The 23,846-nt window shown below is 45.4% G+C and overlaps 1 protein-coding gene across 1 annotated transcript in view; it reads left to right on the forward strand.

Moving 5' to 3' along the window:
* The window catches only part of fbxw7 (F-box and WD repeat domain containing 7), a 163,613-nt gene that overhangs the window by 126,314 nt on the left and 13,453 nt on the right, over positions 1-23,846 (forward strand). Inside the window, exons 5-10 of the mRNA XM_083655409.1 lie at positions 6,038-6,120; positions 7,874-8,015; positions 17,154-17,288; positions 18,587-18,710; positions 19,346-19,494; positions 20,317-20,430. Of these exons, the coding sequence (XP_083511535.1) occupies positions 6,038-6,120; positions 7,874-8,015; positions 17,154-17,288; positions 18,587-18,710; positions 19,346-19,494; positions 20,317-20,430 (747 nt within the window). The remainder of the gene's footprint in view (positions 1-6,037; positions 6,121-7,873; positions 8,016-17,153; positions 17,289-18,586; positions 18,711-19,345; positions 19,495-20,316; positions 20,431-23,846) is intronic.

Genomic DNA, 23,846 nt, shown 5'->3' on the forward strand with positions numbered 1-23,846 from the left:
TGCTCTCACTGTAGCATATATCAGTATTTCAAAGTAAGTCAGTCGTAGAGCTTGTATTCATTGGAATTATTTGCGCTACTCTTCGCTTATAAAGACAGAAATTAAAACGGAAAGAGTTTAGGGGTTTGATTTCAGAAACGACGGGGACTCTTGTCAGTCCCATAAGTTGATCTGGAGAACTCCTCTCCTCCACAGTGACCAGTTCCTCACGTCAAAATGTTTCTGCTTCTCTACAAATGCTGATTTCACACGACGAGATGATTTCATGGTTGCTCGACAGTATGTCTGAATAACGGGGCTAGGATGAGAATCATTATTCAATCGACCGAAGCTGAAGGATGTAGTCTCCATTTCAACGAGTCAACACGTTACATCAGAGTGATTGCTGTCTTTAAAATACCATTAGCTCTACATCCATCTGTCCCCTGCTCTTGGCCAGATAGGGAAGCTTGAAGAAGTTGAGCGCCATTTGACCGATGAATATTGCTTTACAAACAACAGTCATCTCTTGTCTCTGGTTACCTTTTCCCAGGCTCAAACACTACAGTCTGTTTACACTGTTTTTCTTTTCTTTTTTTCCCCCTTTTGGACGCCTGTTTACTTGGTTTCCGCGCTGCGTCTTACACAGAGGCACACACTCATAGCCAGCACTCCCATTCTCTCTTCCCTGCTCTCCCGCGCTCTTTCTCTCTTACATACATACACACACGCTCTTAAACACACAAAAGCACACACACACACACACACCCATTGCCACCCATACATTCATGCGCGCGCGCGCACGCGCACACACACACACACACACACACACACACACACACACACACACACACACACACACAGTCTCTCCTTAGCTACTGAACTGCCATTGCAGTGAGATCATTGCTTTGAGAAGAGGGGAGTTGGTGAAGTTGAAGAATGGGATCTCAGCGAGCAGAAATATCCTATAGAAATCCTCACCCACTTCATTAACCCATTGATACCTGATGCAGCATTTGTGTGTGTATCCCTTTAAGACCGCGAACCGCGTCCACGCGGTTCGCGGTCTTAAAGGGATACACACACAAATGAGGGATATATACACGCAAATGCTGCATCAGGTATCAATGGGTTAACATACAAAAAAAAGCTCTATCCAGATATTTTACATTTACACTTGATGCAATATATGCTGCATATTTCTCTATCTCTTCCAGTGCTTTTTTTTTTTGCCCCCTCACTTAAATTGCCATCATGACTTAGGTACTCAAAAAAAAGAAGAAAATCTGACGCTGGCTCTTGTCATCAAGCTCTCTGCATGCGGTCCTTAGTAGCAGACGGTGCAGCTCCTCTCCAGAGCACATAGACATGCTTTCATTCATTTCTCTATGATAGATGGCTAGTACCTGGTCACATCACAGCCCAGTGTCCAGGGGACATCCAACGCTAGTCATATATGCTCACGCATCTGTCAAATCAGGCTGTGGTTGTCAGTTGTTTACCACATTGATTTTTATAGTCCACAATATTTGGTGGTAGGTAGGTAGCCCCTTATTGTTATCGCAGACATAGTTGGAGTTGCCCTAACATTGGGTTATAGGCATTCAGTGTTTCAGTATGTTGGCAACAAAATAAAATATTTCACAGTATGAGCTGCTCTTCTCAGCATTGCCTGGCCAAATGGATGTTATTCTGAACAGAACACCCCTATTATATGTGGTCATGAGGATGATGAAACTGAGGGGATAAATATGATGGACACGCCTCCACACTCAGCCAAACACAGCAAGAAACTAAAAACACACATCTCGAGGAGAGCCATGTAATCATGTCACCCTGAGGCACAAATGATATGCAAAGTAAATTCATCTTCAAAGCCATGTCACCACCAGTGCTTCTCCCTACCATAATGATACGGTACAATGCAGTCGGTATCAAAAGAGCGTTGTTGGCATCAAAAAACGGTTTGCATTTAAATGTGGTTCTAAGGCCCCTCGTGGCAGGCCATTTACATGGCAGTGCAGAAGCAAGTGCCACTCGAAATGTTCCAGAACAGGTCGTCTCGTCTCGTGCCACACGACAGGCAGGAGTGGAAGGCTCGACCAACTGCTGCTGGATAGTTCTGACAAAGACCTGACATAAAAGTGCAGGAGCATGGATTTGAATGGGCTGTTGTTGTACAAGTAATGCAAAACAACTGGACGGACAAAATTTGTTATAGGAATAGATCGCCGTCACCAATGTGCCTAGTAATGCATAGCAATATCTATTGTGTTTGTCAAAATATAGGCCCTAGCCTGTACTGCAGGAGCTCACTGCTAGGCCGGTCACGATAGCTACGGTTTGTTGGTCGATATATTGTCCGTCCCAGACATAAATGTGATCAATGATATTGTAATTTTAAGACAGTTTTTCCCCAATGATTTGATGATAATATAATAGCATAATAATGCAAGTGCACCGTTTCAAATAGCAGTGAACTTTTTAATTGTAAAGCCTCTAGACCCCGGTAGAATTCTAGAATGTTGCTGCATTTCACTCGGAATTCTCACTTAACTCAGCATCTTCTTGCTCATTCCAAACAAGGTTCTCGAGTAACACGTTAACTTCACCTGGTTCTGTGTGTGTGTGTGTGTGTGCGTGTGTGCGTGTGTGTGGGTGTGCGTGCGTGCGTGTAAGAGAGAACAGATGAGAGGACAGAAGCAGCATGGCCAGAAAAGGACAGCAAAACGTGTCTCAGCATAGTTTTTTCTTATACAAACACACATGTAAAAACAATGGGCCATTTTTGAGGTCAGAAAAATGATTGAGGTCATATCCATATCTTTTTACGATAAGTTGATTTATTGATTGTTGTGACGGGCTTTACTCACTGCTTTGGTCACTGCCTTTAGTGACTTGCTTCCTGCTCAACAATATTTACCAGTAAAATGGAGCATTTCTAGAGAAGAGACTAATACCTACATCAGGGTCTCAAATAACACCCCACCATTTCTGAACGTTGTTTTTTCTTTTCTCTTCTTTAATATATATATATATTTGGTTAATATTTGCACTGTAGTGATGTGCCTGCAGCTCTTTTGGCACAGGTGGAGTGTTGAGAGGACAGGCTGCCTCTCTGTGCAGGAGCGCTTTCACTTCAGACTGAAACTATAGGACCATGAGCAAAGCCAGTGTAGCTTTTGGCTTCATATAAAAGCATATTTTATTCATCAGAGATGAATTAGGGATGAAACGATAGAGGGTTGAATGGTAAACCGTGATAAAATTCCTTACGGTCAGTATCACTGTTTCAAATTTTAATTATTGTTACCGCGATTACCGTGTCACCGTACAGCACTTTGAGAAACACGCTAAATACTTTCCATCATCAACTGAAGTTAGCATCAGTCTCCCAGACACAGGTGCACAGCCTTGGTGAAATGATTTCAGTGAGTGTATCAGTACTCTTTGGGTCTGAGTTTTCAATATAGAACTTAGTGAAATGAATTCAGTGAGTATACAGTATCAGTACTTCTTGGGTCTGAGTTTTCCAATATAATACTTAGTAAAATGATTTCAGTGAGTGTACGGTATCAGTACTTCTTCGCTCTGAGTTTTCAATATAAAACTTCGTGAAATGAATTCAGTGAGTGTATCGGTACCTCTTGAACATTGGAGCACATTTTAACAATACCGCGATAATACTGATATAACCATACTGGAAAACTATAATCGAGATGTGAAATGTTCATACCTTCTCATCTCTACAGAGAATACAGTCAGTCTGTCTTTCTTTTGTCTAGACACTTTAATTCAGGGTTGGGTTAGTCTATTTACTCGTGAGAGGTTGGCACTGAGATGGCGATCACTTGCACGTGACGATGGAGCCCTGGCTAGAGTGGCGGGCACGGGATGAAGAAATCTGGCTAGCAGACCTATACACCGAGTCCTTTGTCTGCACAATAGGGTAGTCGGTAACGGGGTTCTAGCTTGGCACTGGCGCAGGAGAGTGTTTGGGATGGGGGTTGTGTGTCTGCTGTGCACACATGCATGTCTGCTCCAAGAAAGACTGGAGCTGCTGGGTTCTTCTTCCCTGAGCATCAATATAAATCAAACTGGCCTCTCTGAAAAAAAGACTGCAGTCTGTGCCCAAGTGGGACAAGCCTTGCTTACTACTGCATGGTTATTTTGTGTGTGTGTGTGTGTGTGTGTGTGTGTGTGTGTGTGTGTGTGTGTGTGTGTGTGTTTTGAAGTTTTGGGTGCACACTTTTGGCCATGTGTATATTATGAGTGTTCCCTTCTGTAGGCTACAGTATATCTTGCTATGTCACCCGTCACGTGCCTCCAATATGGACTGTAATCAGAATCAAACTCATAAGTGTAAAACCAGCTAGTGCACCTCCTTTGTAATATTGTGCTACCTTACATTGAAGTTGCAACATGTTCCTACTAGGGAGGCACGATATGGATTTTTTTTCAGCCGATACGATAACTTGATCGTTATTACCCGCTTCTTCTCATGGGAAATACGACGGTGTGATATTCCATAGCTCTGACCTAACCAAATCAAACTGATATCATTATTGTTAACACAAAACAAAGAGCACTTCTCACTCTTCAAATGTTCATTTCTTTTTTCTATTAAAGTATATTATCAAAATACGCAACTTTGTCTTTTATAGAGCATTTTGCCTCAGAAGAATCCAAATTAAATGCTTTGACATAATCTGTCAAATGCAGGTTATTAGTCGTAAAGTGGATCAGTCAATACAAAAATAAAGGCTTTTATAGAAGTGAAAGCCTGTGGTTGCTGAGTCTGCAGATAAAACACAATTAAAAGAAGTATGTTGTAGACTGGCCCCTATGGCATTTTATGCTGAGGTATCCAAAGTTTTCCTTGTAAACAACTCATTTTGTATAGATATTATTATAACCGAATACAGATCATACCTGATAAAGATACATTTCCCCAATATCGGCCCATAATTCTGTTCGATATAAATTATATTGTGCATCCCTAGTTCTTACATCTACAGATACAGTAGGTCATCGTGGGAAATGTTTAAAAGTGGCAACATTAAGATATTTAGTAGGGATGCACGATATATCGGCAATCATACCGGTATCGGCCGATGTTGGTCATTTTTTAACATATCGGTCATATCGGTATCGGTCAGATGTTGCAATGTTAATATCGGTTATCATTATCAGCCAAATTCTTCTCATTGATATGAAATAATGCAGTAAATCTATGATTTATGGGCTTTTCCAAAGGCTTTGCAAATAAAGAAATGCATAACTTTTTCAAATTCAGTGTTAACATGTGTTTTTCAGTATGTACAAAATGTGATGATGATCATAAAAATTTGGTTTTATACAGATCATATCGACATTGGTAAATATCGGTTATCGGCCATAACAGCAATGTTAATATCGGTTATCGGCATCGGCCAAAATTTTCATATCGGTGCATCCCTAATATTTAGGTTTAGTGTCCTATTTACTTAAATCTGTTGACAATAGTTTGGTGGGATTTGGTGTATTTTAAAATGTTGAATTTTGAGTCATAATAATAATGGAAGCTGTATCTATTGTCCAAGCAGATATCTGCTTCTGCAGTGCCAGTTCTTCAAAGTGCCCACATGCATATTCTCAAATCCTCATTTGCTTCTCAAGAGCTGGCTTAACCCATTGATACCTGATGCAGCATTTGTGTGTGTATCCCTTTAAGACCGCGAACCGCGTTAACGCGGTTCGCGGTCTTAAAGGGATACGCACACAAATGAGGGATATACACGCAAATGCTGCATCAGGTATTAATGGGTTAACACTTATGAGCCAAGTGACTGTGTTCTCCTTTTTTTTAAGAAAGTAATCAGGGGAGAGCGAGTAAATACGATGAATTATACATTACAACACACGCCAGAACTGCCATCTCCCAACAAAATTCTGTGTGGCATCTGCACACACTTGTATTTACTTTGCAGAGGGATGCTTATAAGGATTCTCTGTTGGTTGTTTTGCTGTGATGGTCTCTAATGTTTTTCCTTTGCTCTCCTCTCTCTTTGACTTGCAGATGAAGAGGAAGTTGGACCATGGCCCCGAGGTCCGATCGTTCCCTTCTGGAAAAAAGCCCTGTAAAGGCCCCGAGTATTCAAGGTAAAAGAAGCGACATTTCACCAACTTGATCCTCCCAACTGCACAAAGGAGACACGCTGGCTACTAAAGTCTTCATGTTTCCTGTCCTGCAATTATGTCCCGCATTCCCCCCTCACACTGGGCCAGAAGAGTCGTTGAAATAGACCATTGAGGAGCCTTAATCTCCTTGCTTTAAAGTGCATCACACGCATAGATCAGCCTACCATGGAAGGAAATCAAAAGATATCTGGCATATCTACCATCCTCAAAGATGAAGAATGAAATAGAATGAGAAATGATTGCGCGCATCTTGTTCTTATATCGGCAACATGTAGCCGTCTGTCCCAGATGTTCTTCAAACCCTAAATATTTAATGCGTGTTTTCACACGAAGACGCGCGATCCCACGAAGACGCGTGAAAATATTCCGACTGAACGCAGACACTCGACGGGCAACGCTGGCGTGTAATTGGCCCCGTCTCCGCGTCCTGTAAAGAGGAATCCATGTTGAAATGGATCGCAGCGTCCCGTGACGTCCTCCTGCCACCGAGCACAACCAGAAGTGCTGAGGGTCGCCCGCCGCTCGCTTCCTCTCGCCGCCCCGACACTGAGAGCACACGGGTGCCCTTTGAAGTCCTTCAGATCCCGTCTCTTGTCAGAGGAGAGGCCACTACTGAACACACATCTTTGGAATTGTGCCAAGATAGGATCTCAAGAGCATCTTAACCCATTGATACCTGATGCAGCATTTGCGTGTATATCCCTCATTTGTGTGCGTATCCCTTTAAGACCGCGAACCGCGTTAACGCGGTTCGCGGTCTTAAAGGGATACACACACAAATGCTGCATCAGGTATCAATGGGTTAAAGGAAATGTGTGGTTGAGGTTTTTTCCTTCTCTTTTGTCATTTCACTGCATATCATGTTTCGTGTCACTTGAGACATGCGAATCAAATGCACATTTCCTTTTGATACTCACAGGATGCCACTCAGTTTGAAACGCAATGAAATATGATATTTATAGATATTGTTCTTGTGGCTTGTCTCAAGCTATCTAACCTGAAGTTTCTATTTTATTACTAAATACCTTGTTCCAAATCAATTAGACCATACCTGGTAATGTCCCCAGAGTATACATTTTTGAATTATGTAAGAATAATATATATATATATAGCATCTAAATTAAAGGGATCTTGACCTAAATTCGAATAATATAGCCATGTAATTGGAAATAGCCTGTGTACAATCAAAACAAATAATACAGTAAGGCTAAAGAAGGCAATGACCCAAATGCCACTGTGGAAAAACACCACTATTTTATTTTTAATTTGGTTTGCAGAATAAATTGCCTTCAGCTGGAGTTCTTATTAAATCATTAATGAGCAAAAACTGCTTCTAGTGTTCGAGAAATTCTGCTATCAAAAAAGTCCAGCTTTAAAAATCCAGCTGCCCAATATTTGCTCTTCCAGTGGCCCCACAAGACAGATCTTTCCATTGTCATTTTAATTGGTATTGGAAATATCTGCAAAGGTTTTTTTTGCAGAATTGCACCGTGTCTATATAAATGTCCCAAATACTCTGTTGTTAATAACACCCATTGTTTTGGTCCTCATTAATATTATATGCTCAAAATTTCCCAAATCTTTCTCTCGCAATGCAGTTCTTTCAAATTCTACTGCTACTGCTAGTGAGTGTATTTGTGTTTTAATAATCACATGATATTGTTGATTTGTCCCTCCGAGCCGAATGATTTGATGTGTTTTCTATCAATTGCAGCCCAACAGGAATCGTCCCATGCCCAGCCACACCCACCACATTTGGCCACATCAGAGCAGCCAACGGTCAGGGGCAACAGAGGCGGCGTATCACCTCAATCCAGCCACCCACGGGTCTTCAAGAATGGCTCCGAATATTTCAGGTGAGTTGTGCACAGCGCAGCCGTGTTGCCGCCTCCTCTGTCCGTTCCTCCATCTCCCGTGGGCGGCTCTGAGCCCTGCAGCAAAAGCTAATCAAAAAGCAGATGTTGTGCCCAATCAATGTTCACTTAGTCTCCGAGATAATTGCTGCCTTGTTGTTCTGGCTTACCACATTACCATAGGCACTGTAGCGTGGAATTTGGAATTAGCCCTACTGTACCTGTTCAGACGAAAAAGCAGACTTCCCAAATTGCATTTTTCTACAGCCTTATGATCTCATTTATATTCAGAAGTTGAACAGATGTTATCTTCTGTGATCCTCTAAAGCCCACTAGTGTTAGTATAGCGGGAGGTTCATGACAACGTTTAGTTTTCTCATCAACGGGAGCTGCAGTCTGCTTTGACTCTGTACTGGATTTGGAGCTCCACCTTGCTGTTTCTTTCACTGTATTGTCCAAGGAGAGCAGTGCAGACTTGCTGTCCATTTAGAAGTCATGTTGGGTTTGTGATGAGCAAAGTTGAAGAGAGAAAATTGTGTCAATATAGTCATTTATTTTACCCTGTCCTCATATTTTAGGCAGCTCTCAGACTATTAGCGCAGTATACAATCACACCACTTCAGTGACCGTACTGTACTGTAGGTGCAAGGCTGGATGACAAACTTAAGCTTAATTTATACTTATTAGAAAGTGTCGCTCAGCACATGTTCGCAGACGAAAAAGAAAGAGTCGCTCATGTTGCTGCATTTATGCTTCTCTCCTCGGCTCAACAGTCACATGACACTCGAACGCTATATACAGAGAACTAGTGCAGACAGCCAAGAGAGGGAATGCTGTCAGTGAAAGCACGTCGGAGGCAAGATTTAACGTAGCCTACTTGGCTGCAGCCGCATATAACAACACACAACCACACAACTCACCTCCTCTCTCTCTGGGAAGTTTCTCACGCACAGTGTTCTTTGTGATTTTCACAAAGTCATACATCAAGCACATGCTGATAAAATAGCAGGGACATGTTCATTCATTTCATTTCAGCGAAAACCAAAACAAGAAAGTCAAGCGCGTGCCGTCTATATAGCCAATCACACTTGCGCGACACTATGTGACGTAGTCAGCGGCACTAGACATTTCACCAGGTAGCAGACACCTCTCGCCGACACTTGAAAGTGTCGACTCAAGCCCTCATTTCTGTCGGCGACGGTTTCAAAAGTGTCGACAGACAAAGGATAAATTGGGCTTTAGGCTCATTATGTCACAACCTGGAGGACTTAAATATGACAAAACAAACCTTTAACTGAACCCATGAACGATAATGATATGATCATGTCTGTAGTCGTTTATGTTTGGGACAGTGAAAAATTAAGAATCTTACCTATTGTCCAAAAAATTATGACCATGAACCCCCAGGGCTAGTCTTTTCTGGCTTTTCAGAATCAGAGATGAGGCAACAAAGACCTCTTAGGTGTTGGTCAGGTGAGTCTGGGGAGTTTAAAGACCTGGATCTGTTTTGACATTCATAATTTTGAGTTCATGAGTAAACTTAAAGGAAACAGTTGCTTTTTAATTGAATTAGCCCATTCTGTAATAAAGCGACCCTATTTAGTGTGTGTGTGTGTGTGTGTTAGAGAGCTGCAAACCCGAGGGTACCCTCGCGGGCCCCTCGGGCCTGCCAATACGGGCCAAGGCCGGGCTCGTTTTTTCTTTTTTTTTAATTAATAGGTCCGGGGTCGGGCCGTTTTTCAATAATTAAATAAAATAACGTTGTATTACTCGCTTGATTTTACACAGCAGAGCAGTCACACAAAGAGGAGGAGCGCACACTGCACAGACACTCGCCTAGCCACAGCCACACACACACAGACACACACACCCTCACCGTGACGTTAGTCTGCCACTCCGTCAGCGTAAAAAACAACAACAAAACAAGCCGCGTGTGTCCGTGTCCGTGTCGTGAGAGAGAAATAAGATCGATGGACATAAAACAAAGTTTGCGAGGGGAGAGTTAAACAGTCCCCACTGCAGTAGGGAAAGCTCATTTCAACCTGTTCAAAATGAACCCATCTACCATACATTGTGAGGACACTAATGTGACGTTATTCAATGCACCTATAAACGGTAAGTCTGCTGTTTTAATTTCGATATGCTTGAGTGACATAATGTTTCAGTTTGTGGGCATTGTTGCTGTTGGCAATTAAACAATCTAACGTTCTCTTTCTCGAGACAATATGTGTGAATTTTGATAGGCCACGGTAGCATGTGTGAGAGGGGGAGAGAGAGACAGAGAGAAAGCTGCAGTGTTTGTCTTCATAGGCAACACAGTCTAGCAACGTTTTGGACCAACGAGTTCAGCGGCGCGGCAGCATGCACAGAGAGGGAGAGAGAGATGTGTCGTCATATCGTGATATTGATGTCGGGCCTCGCAACGGGCTCGGGCCAATTAATTTCATGACTCATCCGGGCCGGGTCGGGCACGGGCCTGCATGTCACGGGCCGGGGAGGGCTCGGGCCGAGATTTCAGGCCCGCGCAGCTCTCTAGTGTGTGTGTGTGTGTGTGTGTGTGTGTGTGTGTGGTCAGCATTGTATCTGAAACAACTGTACCAGTCATAAATATAATTCTAGCTTTGCTCTTTGCCATAAAAGCATTGTGTGTAGATACTGGCTCCTTAAATGCATCAAAATGTCAAGCTCTTGTATTTTCACGTTGCCAGCTCGTGCAAAACCTCACGTGTTTGCCTGGCTAACTTTCTCTCTCTGTGTCGCTAATTTGGTGAATGAAGCCGCATTCTGATGTGATGGAAATACGTGATTAGAGCAACAGTGTCTATAGAAACCCAAAATGACAGGGCAATTTATTTTTGATTTTTACACTAATGATGAGATTCCAGGACTTCAATTCATGGAGATAGCATTTCTATTGCTTTAAAGAGACCAAAGCCTTTACCATGGAACTGCTGCATCTGCCTGTGGCAACTGTGTGTTTTGCAACCGGTCCTCAACCCTGACCTGCCACAGCCCACTGTCTTTGATCTGACAACCCAGGCAGCTACATGCAGCCAAACCTCCAATATACATTCTATACATTCCCCAATCCAGTGCTAGCCTGTACTACAGGCCCTGCAGGCTAGAAAGCATGAGAGAAGTCAATCCAGTGCTAGTCTTTACTACAGGCCCTGCAGGCCAGAAAGCATGTGAGAAGTCAATCCAGTGCTAGTCTTTACTACAGGCCCTGCAGGCTAGAAAGCATGAGAGAAGTCAATCCAGTGCTAGTCTTTACTACGGGCCCTGCAGGCCAGAAAGCATGAGAGAAGTCAATCCAGTGCTAACCTTTACTACAGGCCCTGCAGGCCAGAAAGCATGAGAGAAGTCAATCCAGTGCTAGCCTTTACTACAGGCCCTGCAGGCCAGAAAGCATGAGAGAAGTCAATCCAGCGCTAGTCTTTACTACAGGCCCTGCAGGCTAGAAAGCATGAGAGAAGTCAATCCAGTGCTAACCTTTACTACAGGCCCTGCAGGCTAGAAAGCATGAGAGAAGTCAATCCAGTGCTAACCTTTACTACAGGCCAGAAAGCATGAGAGAAGTCAATCCAGTGCTAGTCTTTACTACAGGCCCTGCAGGCTAGAAAGCATGAGAGAAGTCAATCCAGTGCTAACCTTTACTACAGGCCCTGCAGGCTAGAAAGCATGAGATAAGTCAATCCAGTGCTAACCTTTACTACAGGCCCTGCAGGCTAGAAAGCATGAGAGAAGTCAATCCAGTGCTAACCTTTACTACAGGCCCTGCAGGCTAGAAAGCATGAGAGAAGTCAATCCAGTGCTAGTCTTTACTACAGGCCCTGCAGGCCAGAAAGCATGTGAGAAGTCAATCCAGTGCTAGCCTTTACTACAGGCCCTGCAGGCTAGAAAGCATGAGATAAGTCAATCCAGTGCTAGTCTTTACTACAGGCCCTGCAGGCCAGAAAGCATGAGAGAAGTCAATCCAGTGCTAGCCTTTACTACAGGCCCTGCAGGCCAGAAAGCATGTGAGAAGTCAATCCAGTTTTAGCCTTTACTACAGGCCCTGCAGGCTAGAAAGCATGCGATAAGTCAATCCAGTGCTAGTCTTTACTACAGGCCCTGCAGGCTAGAAAGCATGAGATAAGTCAATCCAGTGCTATTCTTTACTACAGACCCTGCAGGCTAGAAAGCATGAGAGAAGTCAATCCAGTGCTAACCTTTACTACAGACCCTGCAGGCCAGAAAGCATGAGAGAAGTCAAGCCAGTGCTAGTCTTTACTACAGGCCCTGCAGGCTAGAAAGCATGAGAGAAGTCAATCCAGTGCTAACCTTTACTACAGACCCTGCAGGCTAGAAAGCATGTGAGAAGTCAATCCAGTGCTAGCCTTTACTACAGGCCCTGCAGGCTAGAAAGCATGAGAGAAGTCAATCCAGTGCTAGCCTTTACTACAGGCCCTGCAGGCTAGAAAGCATGTGAGAAGTCAATCCAGTGCTAACCTTTACTACAGGCACTGCAGGCTAGAAAGCATGAGACAAGTCAATCCAGTGCTAGTCTTTACTACAGGCCCTGCAGGCCAGAAAGCATGAGAGAAGTCAATCCAGTGCTAGCCTTTACTACAGGCCCTGCAGGCCAGAAAGCATGTGAGAAGTCAATCCAGTGCTAGTCTTTACTACAGGCCCTGCAGGCCAAAAAGCATGAGAGAAGTCAATCCAGTGCTAACCTTTACTACAGGCCCTGCAGGCTAGAAAGCATGTGAGAAGTCAATCCAGTGTTAGTCTTTACTACAGGCCCTGCAGGCTAGAAAGCATGAGAGAAGTCAATCCAGTGCTAGTCTTTACTACAGGCCCTGCAGGCTAGAAAGCATGAGAGAAGTTCATCCAGTGTTAGTCTTTACTACAGGCCCTGCAGGCTAGAAAGCATGTGAGAAGTCAATCCAGTGCTAACCTTTACTACAGGCCCTGCAGGCTAGAAAGCATGAGAGAAGTCAATCCAGTGCTAGTCTTTACTACAGGCCCTGCAGGCTAGAAAGCATGAGAGAAGTCAATCCAGTGTTAGTCTTTACTACAGGCCCTGCAGGCTAGAAAGCATGAGAGAAGTCAATCCAGTGCTAGTCTTTACTACAGGCCCTGCAGGCCAGAAAGCATGAGAGAAGTCAATCCAGTGCTAGCCTTAACTACAGGCCCTGCAGGCCAGAAAGCATGAGAGAAGTCAATCCAGTGCTAGCCTTTACTACAGGCCCTGCAGGCCAGAAAGCATGTGAGAAGTCAATCCAGTGCTAGTCTTTACTACAGGCCCTGCAGGCTAGAAAGCATGAGAGAAGTCAATCCAGTGCTAGTCTTTACTACAGGCCCTGCAGGCTAGAAAGCATGTGAGAAGTCAAAACTACTCAAAAGCTGCATCGCTACAAAAATGTTTTGCCAGTTTTTTTTTATGAACTCTTAAACAATTTTTGTCTGATTGATTTTGGGGATGGGAATTAGAATTAGAATTGGAGCCCATTAGTCTCTCTATTGACATTGAATGTGTAGGCCACTGGTCTCCAAATGGTTAAATCCCGGCCCATCATGAAGTCTAGCTTTCATCTATATATAATTCAGTAAAATAATACATTGGTTGACTTGAGCATATACTTACAGTCCAAACTCCATATTTAGTGCTGAGCATGATGTAAACAACAATACAATGGCAATCATGTACCACTGGCATAGACGGATTTAGCCATTGCCTCCTCACTAGCTGTGTTTCCATTACAGTTTTTCGCAAAAGAATTGCGATATTTCTACAACTTCGACAATGTACAATTGCGACTTGTAGGCGTTTCCATTGAAGTTGCGTTTGAGTGATTCCCCGTTGCAGCAGCTGCCACAGTGATTACGCACGGGGATCTGCCCCATATCCCGTCCCCTGCATGCTCAAATCCAACCAATGGTCAATGCAAATCCCAACATGAAGTTACAATGCATATAAACGAGCCTGATTATCAATTCAAAAGAAAATGAGTCGCAAAATGTTGCTGGCTGCGTGAATGCAGTCAGCGCGACAGGCAGAGGAAAAAAGGTAGCCTAATAGCCTACAACTGGTCCGATTTAGAGATGGAGGGGGGAAAAGGCTGATTTGGTTCTATAATTGCACCTGAAACGTGTGCAATGTATTAGCCTACTCACAGTCACTGTATTCACTTCAGACAGCACCACCGCACCAGTGTGTGCTTTTCATCCTCTCATCTCGCCGCTGTGCCAAATGCGCGCACACAGGCAGCCTGCTGTCACCATGGACCGATTTCTGCCATTAAACATTATCTAATTTGCCCGGCTACGCTTTTGCATAACACTCGTCTTTCTGCTAGGTAGCGTTGCTTCAAAGTTTTCCACTTGCTGCGGAGGTTTTGACACGGCTATCGAACCTTACTTACCAAACTTATTTTCCGCTCCTTTTCCAAGGGATAATATGGGTCACATGACGTGCAAATGCGAAAAATGTGTTTCCATTACACTTTTGCGATAAACTTCTATATCGACACGTCTGAAAAACCACCTCATGAGAGCGAAAAAACTTTTTGCGATATTTGGGAGGTTTTTCGAAATTCACGTGTTTCCATTACCCAATTTCTATTGCGATATTTAGATTTTGCGCATTTCTGAGGGTAATGGAAACACAACTAGTGTCTCTGTAGCGCAACTTGACTAGATTTGTTGAAGGCAATTTGATTTGGGGGCCAAACAGAATGTGTTTAACTTTAGGGACAATACCTCCTGTGATCTGTATTCAGAGTGGCAGACAGTCTTTCTGAGGGCTGGAAAAAAAGCAATAAGCAATATCAAAGTATCAAATTAAATAGGCAATTGCTACAATAGTTCACATATTCCCTGAATGTCTGAGTGAGAGTATTATATCAACAGTAATCAACAGCCCATCATAATGGTTAGTCCCACAGTAGAGGAGCCAGCCTGATTACTCTGTGTATCAGCACTATAATGACAGATATTTCACTTGGTCTGCATCACACCCAGTCGTTTGAGGTTGTTGAAAGTCATTCTGGGGAATGAGTGAAATCACTAACTCAAGTAGACGAGGCAGGTTGAGGAAAAGTTGGTACACCAAAAAGTTAATGAAGAAGACAATTCATCACAAAATAATTCTGACATGAATCGAACATGACAAAGTGATATCTAACAGTGTAAGAGTATACAAAGTTGGATTTTTGTTTCGCTATAGACTCTAGAATAACATCCAGCCCCGTATGGTTCCATTTTTGGAAAAAATCTGAAACAATCATATATTCATGTAGTATAAACAAATAATCATTCCCATCCCTGGTTGCGAATTGTCAGCCTGTGTTTTTCATGATGCTGTTTGAACCAGCATGCCAATAATCTATGGCATAAACAGTGATGTAACTTATAAGTAAGTAGCCATTGACTGACCCTTATTATAGCAGGGAGTTGTTTGAACCCTCTGATTACCTTCAGAACCGGCACCTCTGGCGAGAGCTTTTAGCTGCCAAATTACAGGTGGCTTGCATGCAATGCATGCACCACATTTTCCACCCAGCCTTCTAGCCTGTAATCATTGTTCGAGGTTCTGTGCTCCTTCACAGGAAAACAACTGTTAGGCTGCTAGGTTCAACAAAGTGCAATCCTACAGCCAGAGTTGAACAGCCACTGAAGAGGTCCCCCCACACAGCTGTAACGACGTACTTGATGGAGGCTGGTTCTTGATGTGTAAATGAGCCGTTAACGTGTTGGCAGCCAGAGAAGGCCCGGTGCCTCAGGCTCAGCTCACTGCTGTGGAAAGAACCTGGGCACATTAACGGGTTACAGATGCAGCGATACCCACCTTTGTGTGTTACAGCCCGAACACGCCATACGCTGAAGCGTCGCAGTTTCAGCGTCCTTGTTAACAGGCGAGACCGATCACACCAGCCACACGCCACGCCACGCTGAAGCTACGCTGTACGCGTGCTGCAGCGATAGTTTCAGCCTCTTTTTCTATTTTTCAAACGTGCAGCGCGCTGCATCCAAGCTACCAGGCATGAAGTCAATGCAAGTTGTTGTGAGCGGGGGGAGGGCAGCGCCGAGCGAGGAAAAGAGACCGCTTCTGGTGTAAATGGCGAGGCTCCTGCTCAAAGCTTCTGTGAAGCACTGCTTCCGAGATGCCTATGGTGTGAACCAGGGCACTCCACACAAAGTATGTGTAGGGATCAAACTGGCACAATCACACTGAACGGTGCTGTAAGAGATTCTGGAGGAAGGGTTGAGTCAGCACGGTTCTCATGCCCGTGTAGTCAAATACTGAGGCTTTGGGTTGGTGGTCGAAGCCAAAACACCAGCCCAAAGCGTAATTATTTGACTACTTGGGAATGAGAGCCGTGTTGACTCAATCCTCTTTGTGAAGTTCTCTCTCCTGATTGGATAAAGTGGGGTGGGATACAGAAAAGTGTATCTTCTGTTTCCCACAAACCAGAGTGACTGTCAGATTATCGAGCTACTTATTTTACCCCAAAATATATCGCTTAAGGGGCGTTCACACCGACCTATTAAAGTTGGTCGCTGGCGTCGAGTTTACATACAAAGTCAATGCAAACGATCGATTGAGCGTATATTCGCCTGGGAGAATAATCGCTGGGCGTCCGAGCGACAGAGACAGAGCGACAGGGAGAAAATACGCTCGTCGCTCAAGATGAAATATTCCAACTCGAGCGAAAATACGCTGGCATCAGTCGCTCGCTGTTCAATGCTGATTGGCTGCTGTGTGAGAGCGAGTCAAGGATCACTCTGGCTTGGAACAAACCGCTGGTTTATTGTGTGGCAACAAACCGCATTGACAGGCTGACAGCTGACATGAAGTGAAGTCTGTACTACCGGTATGCAGCTCGCATTAGGAGCACGCTGATAGGCTTAGCTTGTAAACAATGACGGTGGCTCGTAGTGGACAAACAGCATGACATTGCGTAACGTTATATCCCCCACATGTCCGTCATTTCGTGTGCCTGTTGATGAGCGATTTAAACAGAGCGACAGAGCGTTTCCAAAGGGTTGACTTGAGCGACAGAGCGAAAAATAAATATCTCGGTGTGAACGCTCCTTTACACCAGCTTTGATATTTAATCTAGCTTCTTACCCGTTCCTCTCTCCTGTGTGTTCCAGAGCTGGACTGGCCCAGAGAAGCTGCTGGCGCTGGATGAGTTGATCGACAGCTGCGAGCCCACACAAGTCAAGCACATGATGCAGGTGATCGAGCCACAGTTTCAGCGAGACTTCATCTCCCTGCTGCCCAAAGAGGTGAGTTCCTGTTCCTGTTTTCAACCCGCCCCCCCCCCCCCCCCCCCCCCCTCTACTCGGCCTACTCCTCTTCCTCCTCCTTAAACTCCCATGGGAATCCTTTGTGAGTGAATTCTGAATGATTGTTTCTGAATGAGCATGGCTCATAGAGACATAGCGTCCTGTCCCTGTCAGCTGCCACACAGCATTCAAGGGAAACAAACAAGATCCTAGTGTATTATGGGGTTTCTTCCTCCACTGAGTGACAACACACACATTATTTGCCATCGGTGTGCGCATTCTTCCAAAGCATCCTCGATCCAGCATCCTCGGTAGCTCTGATGGAGCGCTTAACGCCTCGCCTCTGTCTGGTAGGTGAGGTGTCACTAGCACCGCTCGCTCCAAGGCCAAATGCTTGGAACAGTTGAGAGTGTGTGTCCAGACTAGGATATGCCAGAGGCCACAGCTCTCTCTCCTTTCATTTTGTTTTTCCCTTTCGCCATCTTGTTCATTCTGCCTCCATTGTTTTGATAATCCCCCCCCCCCCCCCCCTTCTAACGGCACTGCTGGAGGGTATATTGGGTGGGGTTGGCAGAGTAAAGTCATTTCAACAGGACAATCCTCAAGGCCGTAGTGTAGAGATGGTTGAAACTGAGACTGCTGGAGAGTTTGTGGTTAGTGGTTATGTAACTGGCTCAAGAAGCAATCATCAACTGTTGAAATGTCCTCAAGCCCCGTCAATGGCGGGTGGCTTACGCAGGCTTGTTAGATCACTGAAATGTGTCCGGGTTTGTGATGGTTCTTTTGTGGGGCACGGGATACGTCATACTAAAACAAAACTGTTCAACATGAAATCATACAAGGGGAGAGACAACATCATGTCAAAACCTAACAATACATGAAAATCAAGTACCTAAGAAGGAAGACGGCCACCCTTAAGATTCAAGATAAAGTCCTTAGTTGTGAAGGGCTTTAGCCGTCACAACAGCTTCAGTCATGGGATTCAGGCCATTTGACTTTTTGCTCGGGGATCCAGGTGTTGTGAGGCATCTTTTTTTGGTCAGACTGTGTCACACAGGTGTCATTTTTGAGGCCAGCATTTTGTGGTATTTAGCAACTACCCTATTTGCCCATCTATGCCTGTCAGTAAGGGTGAACACTGTTCCTGTTTGCTAGCGCAGTGTTTGGCATATGTTGTCATCATTTTCTGTAATTTTTTAAATTGTGATACATTTACTTACAAGTCGCTCTTCATGTGGTGTTTCTGTTATTTAATAATGGGGTCTCTTTCTCTCACATTCCTCCTCATCTCTCAACAGCTGGCTTTGTATGTGCTGTCATTCCTGGAACCCAAGGACCTCCTCCAAGCGGCCCAGACGTGTCGCTACTGGCGCATCCTGGCAGAAGACAACCTGCTGTGGAGGGAGAAATGCAGGGAAGAGGGTGAGTCCCAAGTCTCTGCAACAGATGCAGTCATCCTATCCACCTTATTTTTGAATGCCCCACTGTAAAAAATAATTGTGGGTACAAGGTCCGGTTTAACGTGACTCATTGTTGCAGCTTGCCATTTCCTTTGTTATACTCGCCTGCAGACCCGATTTATAAACCGGAAACTGGAGTACGTTATAAAAGTTATAAATATAGTCACGTTATAAACAACTAACCAACGCTGGGGGTCCGTATGGAAACAGTGTTACTCGAAATGGTTAAAAGATAAATCAATTTGGTCATTCAGTGGCGTTTTACTGCCATGTAAAGTAACTATTATGCCAGCCGCTAGCATTAGCCACATTAGCCGACTACCCACAATGCGTTACGTTATCCCAGCACCCCGAACGACACGGCTGTAGAGCAGAATGGCTCTGCTGTAAAATCCTCATAGACGTCTTCTTTTGTCAAGTTAAAACAGTGTAAAAAATTACACCGGAAGCGGAAGAAGCACCCATCAGGCATCACGGCAGCTAGAAATAAGGCGGATAGGAGCATTCTGAAACGGAACGAGGACGTACTCGATAAATCCTAAGTTTGTGCTCTCCGTCGCCACCTACAGTCTCATGAGCTTCCTTCTCTCTCAACAGGCATCAACGAGCCTCTGTCTTTCAAGGAAAGGAGGGAAAGGAGGAAATTTGTCAAGCCCGGGTTCGATCACAGCCCCTGGAAGAGGGCGTACATCAGGCAGCACAGGATAGACACTAACTGGAGGAGAGGGGACCTCAAATCACCCAAGGTAGCTTTTTCTTCAACACTTCTATTCCAATCCATTCCCCGGCCGCAACTTGGCCTGGGTACATCTCATCAGCCCACTTGACACTAAGCTGTGAGAGATTTGCTACGAGGAAAAACAGACTGCTCGATAAGGCTGTGAAGTTTGAGAGTTGAGGGAATGCGAGCGATGGGTCAGCTCCATGCCCGTGTCAGTATGGTTTGGAATTATAATTGAGCTGCGGCACCGGATGGTCTCATTCCGCCCTCTCTTTCAAACTAAACACTCCCATCTGTCTCGTGCCTGTTCACAAGTTTTCCATGCAGCTTGACTGACCAGCATACTAGAGTGAGTCCTTAATGACTGACCAGCATGGTAGACTTGAGTCCATTTGGAAACGGACGCAGGTTTTTCTGGACTGCCGGGCCACTGATATAAATTTGGTCGCTGTGCTCTCCATACTGCTTTTGCACATGCAGTGTGGTCTAGCATTTGCTGAGGTAGCAGTGTTGTGACCCGGTACTAGCCAACACACACACGCACACGCACACGCACACACACACACACACACACACACACACACACACACACACACACACACACACACACACACACACACACACACAGCTCCATTGAAAGAGCTGTGTACACTTGCAGCATTTGATGACATTTGCCTCTCATCTCATTCCTTTGATGTCTACAGCAGTGCAGACTTTCAGTCATTCACTCAGTCATTGTCCACCTCAGTTCTTCTTCACATTTTGTTATTCTGCGTCCACCCTTCTCCCCCCTCCTTTTGCATGTCCTTCTCATTGCACCTCTCTGTATCTGTCCCCTCTCCCAAAGGTGCTGAAAGGCCACGATGACCATGTGATCACCTGCCTCCAATTCTGTGGCAACCGCATCGTCAGCGGCTCTGACGACAACACGCTCAAGGTCTGGTCGGCCGTCACAGGAAAGGTAAGAGTTAACTATCGTTCTAACTCCTGGGCGTCCGGGGTAGTGTAGCAGTAGATTCCCTGCCTACCAACACAGGGGTCGCAGGTTCGTGCCCCCGTGTTACCTCGGGCGTCCATACAGGCACGATTGGCTGTGTCTGCGGGTGAGAAGCCGGATTAAGGGTATGTGTCCTGGTCGCTGCACTAGCGCCTCCTCTGGTCGGTCGGGGCGCCTGTTCCCGAGCGGAACGGAACTGGTGTGAATATTGTGATCCTCCCACGTGCCTACGTCCTGCCAGCGAAGCTCCCCGCTGTCGGGTGAAAAGAAGCGGCTGGCAAACTGTGCGTGTGTCGGAGGAAGCGTGGTGCTAGTCTCGGCTCTCCCCAGATCGGCAGAGGGTGCAGCAGGCAGCGACCAGGGAAGCAGGGGGAAATTTGCCAAGTACAAATGGAGAGAAAATGGGGGCGAAATCAGGGGGGGAAAACTGTCTTTCTAACTCCTGCTTTCTCCCCTAGTCTTACTGGCTTAGTTTTTCCACTGCGTCTTTGGCATTATTGTTTAGTCAGATGTTAATAGACTGTAGGCATGCTATCCAGTTTCTAAGAGGTTCATTAAACTTCATGAATTTTTCAGACTTATTGATCAGGAATTGGAGGAGTTGTCTCGATTATTGCATACTGTACTCCGCCCGTAGTCAGTTTGTAATAAATAATACATTCAAGGATAGTTACAGGACCTGCTGCCTCCCAGCGCCTCACTGTTCACTCGTGTGACACCTCCCTGACCTGATGGTTATTGATTGCGGACATTAGCTCTGCCACATAAAGCCATCCTGGCAAGACTCCATTTTGTCCTCCGTTCTTTTCCCCGCTACATTTAGCCATTCCGCAGAGCCGTGAGTTGCTACACAGCGCAGGTCCGCGAGCACCGTTAGTATTCATAGCTGAGGGGTGATGCTGTGACACAAAGCTTGTGCTGCGGCTACACTAGAAAGTAAGGTGTTAGTTGTAGTGTGGTGTTCAAAAAAGGTTCGCAGATCCGAATAAATCACCATGTTTTCCATGTCCCTGTGTTCATTTTCACTGGAGGAGTCCTTATAGAAATTCTTGGGGATACAGGCCGTGCACATTTCTCCTTTCCACTCTTGCAGATGTGATCATCACGCTACTTCATTTGGCAAAAATATGGTAAAACTAGGTTGAAAGAAAAGCCCTGGGAGAAATTGAACGTGTGCATGGTCACACCGCACTTAAGTTTCTCTTTCTGTTGGACACCATAGACCAGGAAAACATGAGCCTCCTTTCCATCGGTGCAAAGGCTCCCTCTTCGAGATAGTGACCTTGGCGTCCAGCCAAGCAGTGATTACACGCATATCAGTCACGGCGTTTGCTGATCTGAACACATCGCGCCAAGGTCATCTGATAGGCACGGGCCATAGATTGGCTCTCCTTCACGGTGCGGCCTCATATCTGGATGACAAGTCGTTGAGTTACAGCTGCAGTGGCTCCATATTGGGTGGTGTAGGTCAGAACATCTGTGATGAGTCACACCACCAGCAGGCTGAGCTGCTGTTTCTTCCACCACCCCGTGTTCAGCCGGGCGTCACGGTCACACACTGCATGTGCTATGCATTGCTTTTGCAGTGCCAAATCTGCCATAGAATGTGTGTTTATGAATAGTTGACGTCATGAGTGGAAGAAGAGATTCATTCAGCTTCTGTGTGGGAGGGGGCTGTGTTCAGAGCACACCACACCGTGGATATCTTCTGTGTGGGGGGGCTGTGTTCAGAGCACACCACACTGTGGATATCTTCTGTGTGGGGGGGCTGTGTTCAGAGCACACCACATATCTTCTGTGTGGGGGGGGGGGGCTGTGTTCAGAGCACACCACACTGTGGATATCTTCTGTGTGGGGGGGGCTGTGTTCAGAGCACACCACACTGTGGATATCTTCTGTGTGGGGGGGGCTGTGTTCAGAGCACACCACACTGTGGATATCTTCTGTGTGGGGGGGGCTGTGTTCAGAGCACACCACACTGTGGATATCTTCTGTGTGGGGGGGCTGTGTTCAGAGCACACCACATTGTGGATATCTTCTGTGTGTGTGTGTGGGGGGGGGGGGGGGGGGCTGTGTTCAGAGCACACCACACTGTGGATATCTTCTGTGTGGGGGGGGGGCTGTGTTCAGAGCACACCACACTGGATATCTTCTGTGTGTGGGGGGCTGTGTTCAGAGCACACCACACCGTGGATATCTTCTGTGTGGGGGGGCTGTGTTCAGAGCACACCACACTGTGGATATCTTCTGTGTGTGGGCTGTGTTCAGAGCACACCACGCTGTGGATATCTTCTGTGTGTGTGGGGGGGCTGTGTTCAGAACACACCATGCTGTGAACATCTTCTATGTGTGGGGGGGCTGTGTTCAGAGCACACCACACCGGATATCGACAGGCCTTTACAGAGACCCTCAGTGATGGCTAGGCGTAACACAGCTGGTGACAGCCCCCTTTCTACACACATGTGCATATCTTGAATTGGATTGAATTGAATTGAATGGACATATCTTTTCCTCTTCTCGTTGTATTGTAAATAGCCAAGATGTTTGCAAAAATATCTCCACCATAGTGTTCCTTTTTGACCTTGGTGTGTCTGTCTGTTACCTCTCAGCATTCCACTCCAAGGTCCAGCTTAAGCAGAGTAAACCCCCGTCCTCACTGAGAGCTCAGCGCAGCCATTTCCTCCCAGCTCCAACCAGCCAGTGCCTGAATTGAAGGGCTTACTCACAAATGGATCAATAAGAGATATCAAGATAATCATCATCAGAGTTGAGGAACACTCATTTCAGTCTCCAAAGTGCCACCTTTAAATTTGTTGGAGCTACCTGAAGTTTTCCTTCAACACCTACAAAGGTCTGAACATTTTGGCTGCTTGGATTTGGGTCATTTTTCAGTGATTCAGTCATGAGTGGGGAGAAGATTATACATTACTAGGGCAAATTGGCTCACAGTCTGTCTTTTTCTCCAGCTCACACACTCAGAGATCAGCAGTAAATGTTGTCCTTCTCTTTAGAGGAACGATCTGAAATGCTGTTCTGCCTGCCTGCACTGTAGGTAGAAGAATTAAATGGATATGATGTGAAGGCAGAGTGGTCACAGAGTAGGCCGATTGTGCCAAAGGATGGGGAGGAGTAGCACACTTGTTCTAGGCCACATGTGCTCTCCTCCCTCAGAAACCCTGTGTTCAGCCACCTCTATTTACAGCCTTCACAAACGTTGTCCCGTGTTGGGACAAAGTAGACTGAATCAGTGTGGCGATGTTCTCTCTCACATTATCCTCCCTCCACCCAACGTGAGCATCCCTAAATAGTGCTAAAATATTGACGCTAACGGGAACATAACAGATGTTTGTATGAAATGTTTTATGAATCTTTCCAATTTG

This window comes from Poromitra crassiceps (assembly GCF_964638095.1).
Source record: "Poromitra crassiceps genome assembly, chromosome: 19".
NCBI lineage: Eukaryota > Metazoa > Chordata > Actinopteri > Beryciformes > Melamphaidae > Poromitra > Poromitra crassiceps.